At 48.6% G+C, this 3,102-nt stretch overlaps 1 protein-coding gene across 1 annotated transcript; it reads right to left on the bottom strand.

The window, feature by feature from the left end:
• Positions 1–315: 315 nt before the first annotated feature.
• On the bottom strand, positions 316–2,842 carry LOC121419622. Its single transcript, XM_041614081.1, has 2 exons — positions 1,165–2,842; positions 316–572 (listed from the first exon to the last, which is right to left on the bottom strand). The coding sequence occupies exons 1-2, from the start codon at positions 2,840–2,842 to the stop codon at positions 526–528; spliced, it is 1,725 nt and encodes a 574-aa protein (XP_041470015.1). The 3' UTR covers positions 316–525.
• Between the last annotated feature and the right edge of the window lie 260 nt (positions 2,843–3,102).

The following is a 3,102-nucleotide window of genomic DNA, read 5'->3' as shown; positions in this document are numbered from 1 at the left end:
ATATACTATAAGTACCTTGCGTGCGTGGCTCACTTCCTCTTTCTTAGGCAAACGAACCTCAGAAACAGAAAGAGGGGAGGTGGGAGGGTAGCATAGGTAAGTATGGCTACTTCGTAGATATGGTGTTCACTACTGAACAACATAATCTACTTCAGATACGCCATACTTACCTATTCCCTTAAAAGCCAGATTCCCACGGAGACAACTATGGGAGGTGGTCAGGCCAAAGCCAAGAGGCCTTACAGATCAAATCTATTATACAAGATACTAAAGACAAGCTTGTAAAGTTAACTCATACCTTGGATTAGCGATGGGAACCGGACAGGGTGGCCCTTGCAAACTTGGATTCATCACCGAGGACATCCAAGAGGTAGCAGGATGTGAATGTATTAGCGTTGGACCAATATGCCGCTTTCATTATATCCTCCATGGGTACGCCCTTGAATAAAGCCCAGGAAGCAGCCAATCCTCTTGTGTCATGGGCTCTAACTTTCTGGTGAATGATGACTGGATCACCAGCAGATTTCACTGCCTCCACAATCCAACGAGAGATAGTATCCGGCGAGACGGCCCTGTGAGGGGGAATAAAACTAACAAAAAGTTGATCGGAAGCACGAAATTGTTTAGTCTTATCAAGATACCATTTTAATGCTCTTACCGGGCACCAAAACCTATCCTCCCTAACTGAAGAAAAGGAACTTATGGATGGTAGAACAATTTCAAGAGGGAGAGAGGACTCCCGTTAATTCTTGGCAAGAAAACGACCATGAGGAATAAGTCTAACCTTGTTTTTCTCCCAACGAATATGCCCAGGAGCTGTGGTAAGAGCATGGATAGAGCTACGCCTCTGACCAGAAGCTGCTGCCAGAAGGAAAACAGTTTTTATGGTTAAATCCCGCAAAGATGCATTATGCATTGGCTCAAAAGGGGGCTGACTGAGGGAGACTAACACCTGGGGAAGGCTCCAAGCAGGAGCAAGAAGCCTTCTACTGGGTCTGTTAAGAAAGAAGGACTTTAATAACCTTGACAGAAAAATAGAGGAGGAAACAGATTCACCATTGTCAAAGCCTTCATGTAGGACAGCTATGGCAGACCTGTAACCTCGAATAGTATTACATGCCAAATTCTTGTCATACAAAGATATAAAAAATTCAGCAATCTCACCTACAGATGCCTTGCATGGATTAGTCTTAGCCTGCCGACACCATCTAACATAGTGACTGAGTCTGGAGTCGTAGGTTGATCGTGTGGAAGACCGTAAACATTCTGCCGAGAAATTGGCAGCCCGTTCAGAAAGTCCAGCCTTGATTGCTGCTGCCCTGTAATGGGCCACAGTGTGAGCCTCAGTTTGTTGGGCTCGGGGTAGTAGTGCTGGGTCCCTGGTTGACTCAGGATGTCCTGCCTCATCGGTAGAATCACTGGGCTCCCCCACAGAAGGCCGACTATCGTTGAGAACCATGGTCGGCGGGGCCACCAGGGGGCGACTAGCAGTATGGTGGCTCCCTCCTCCTCTACTTTCTGAAGTACCTTGGGGATGATTGCAAATGGAGGAAAAGCATAACCGAAAACATTGTCCCATGGAATTGAGAAGGCGTCCGTCGCCACTGCTATTGGATCCCTGTGCTTGGTGCAGTAAGTAGTGATCTGCTTGTTTAGTGTTGAGGCAAATAGATCTATCTGTGGGTTGCCGAATTGATTGAATATCTCCTTGGCCACAGCCTCGTGGAGCATCCATTCCGAGGGGAGATAGCGTCCCCTCGATAAGAAGTCTGCTATGTGATTCTCCTTTCCTGGAATGTGGGATGCCTTCACCGTGATGTTGCGACTGTCGCACCATGTCAAAATCTCTAGAGTCAGTCTGCAAAGGGTCCTTGACCGAGTTCCCCCTTCTTTGTTGAGATATGTTACCACCGTCTGGTTGTCTGACTTTATCAGGACACACTTTTCCACTATCTCGGATGCAAAGTGTTGGAGGGCTAACTGCACCGCAATCATCTCCAACCTGTTTATGTGAAAATTCAGCTGATGACCAGTCCAGTCCCCCCACACCCTCTTCGAGTCCATGACTGCGCCCCAACCTTGGTTTGAGGCGTCGGTTAGGATGACCACTGACGGAAGGGGACCTCTGAAGGGCTTCCCTGAGGTCAGAGACAAGGGAAGAAGCCACCACTGAATGGCCCCTATTGACTCCGGAGATAGAGGGATGTAGGTTTTCTCGGCGTCCATGGGTGGGCGAAAAAACTTGAGGAGATGTAGCTGGAGTAGTCTCATCCTCAGTCTGCAAAGGGGGACTGTATCCACTAAGCTTGCTAAGAGTCCCAGAAAAATCTGCCAAGTCTTCGCAGTCGAGAAACGACTGGACAGGAGTTGCTCCGCGACTGCTCTCGTTCTCTGAACCCGGTGGGGAAGGGGGGCTGCCAGCTGACGCGGGATGTCTATAAATGCTCCAAGGAAATCCGGAGTCTGAGTTGGAGTCAATCTTGATTTTTCCCAGTTTATGAGAAGGCCTAAATTTGTCGTTAACGCGATAGTGACCTTCAAGTGTCTGTGAAGGGATTGTTCTGAGGGGGCGAGGATCAACCAATCGTCGAGATAGCAAAAAATTTTTACCCCTCTTCTTCTTAGCTCTGCAGCAATTACCCTGACGAGCCTTGTAAAGATACGAGGAGCAGAGCGAAGGCCGAAAGGGAGGGCCTGATACTGGTAAGTGTCCCCTCCTATTGCGAAACCTAGGAGATGCTGAGAGGACCTTGCTATTGGAACGTGAAGATACGCGTCCGATAAGTCTATAGATGCCGCCCACTCGTGGGGGCGAAGCAGGGGCAGGATCTTGGAGAGGCATTCCATCTTGAATGGCTTGTTTTCGATGAACCTGTTTAGTTTCTTTAGATTCAGGATCATCCTGAATTTTCCGGACCGTTTCCGAATTAGGAAGACATTTGACAAAACAATCTTTCGGCTGGAGGGCACCTTGGAAATTGCACGCTTTCTCTCCAGTTCGTTGATTTCCCTTAAGAGAGCCTCTCTCTTTTCGAGAGAGCGGGGGAGGGCAGAGGTGGTTCTTAGTTGTGCGAACGCGTCCCGATAATCTGGGTCGATCTC

Source organism: Lytechinus variegatus, chromosome 1 (assembly GCF_018143015.1).
Source record: "Lytechinus variegatus isolate NC3 chromosome 1, Lvar_3.0, whole genome shotgun sequence".
Classification (NCBI taxonomy): Eukaryota; Metazoa; Echinodermata; class Echinoidea; order Temnopleuroida; family Toxopneustidae; genus Lytechinus; species Lytechinus variegatus.
Note: the sequence above shows the minus strand (reverse complement) of the source record. Positions and strands in the feature narration are given on the sequence as shown.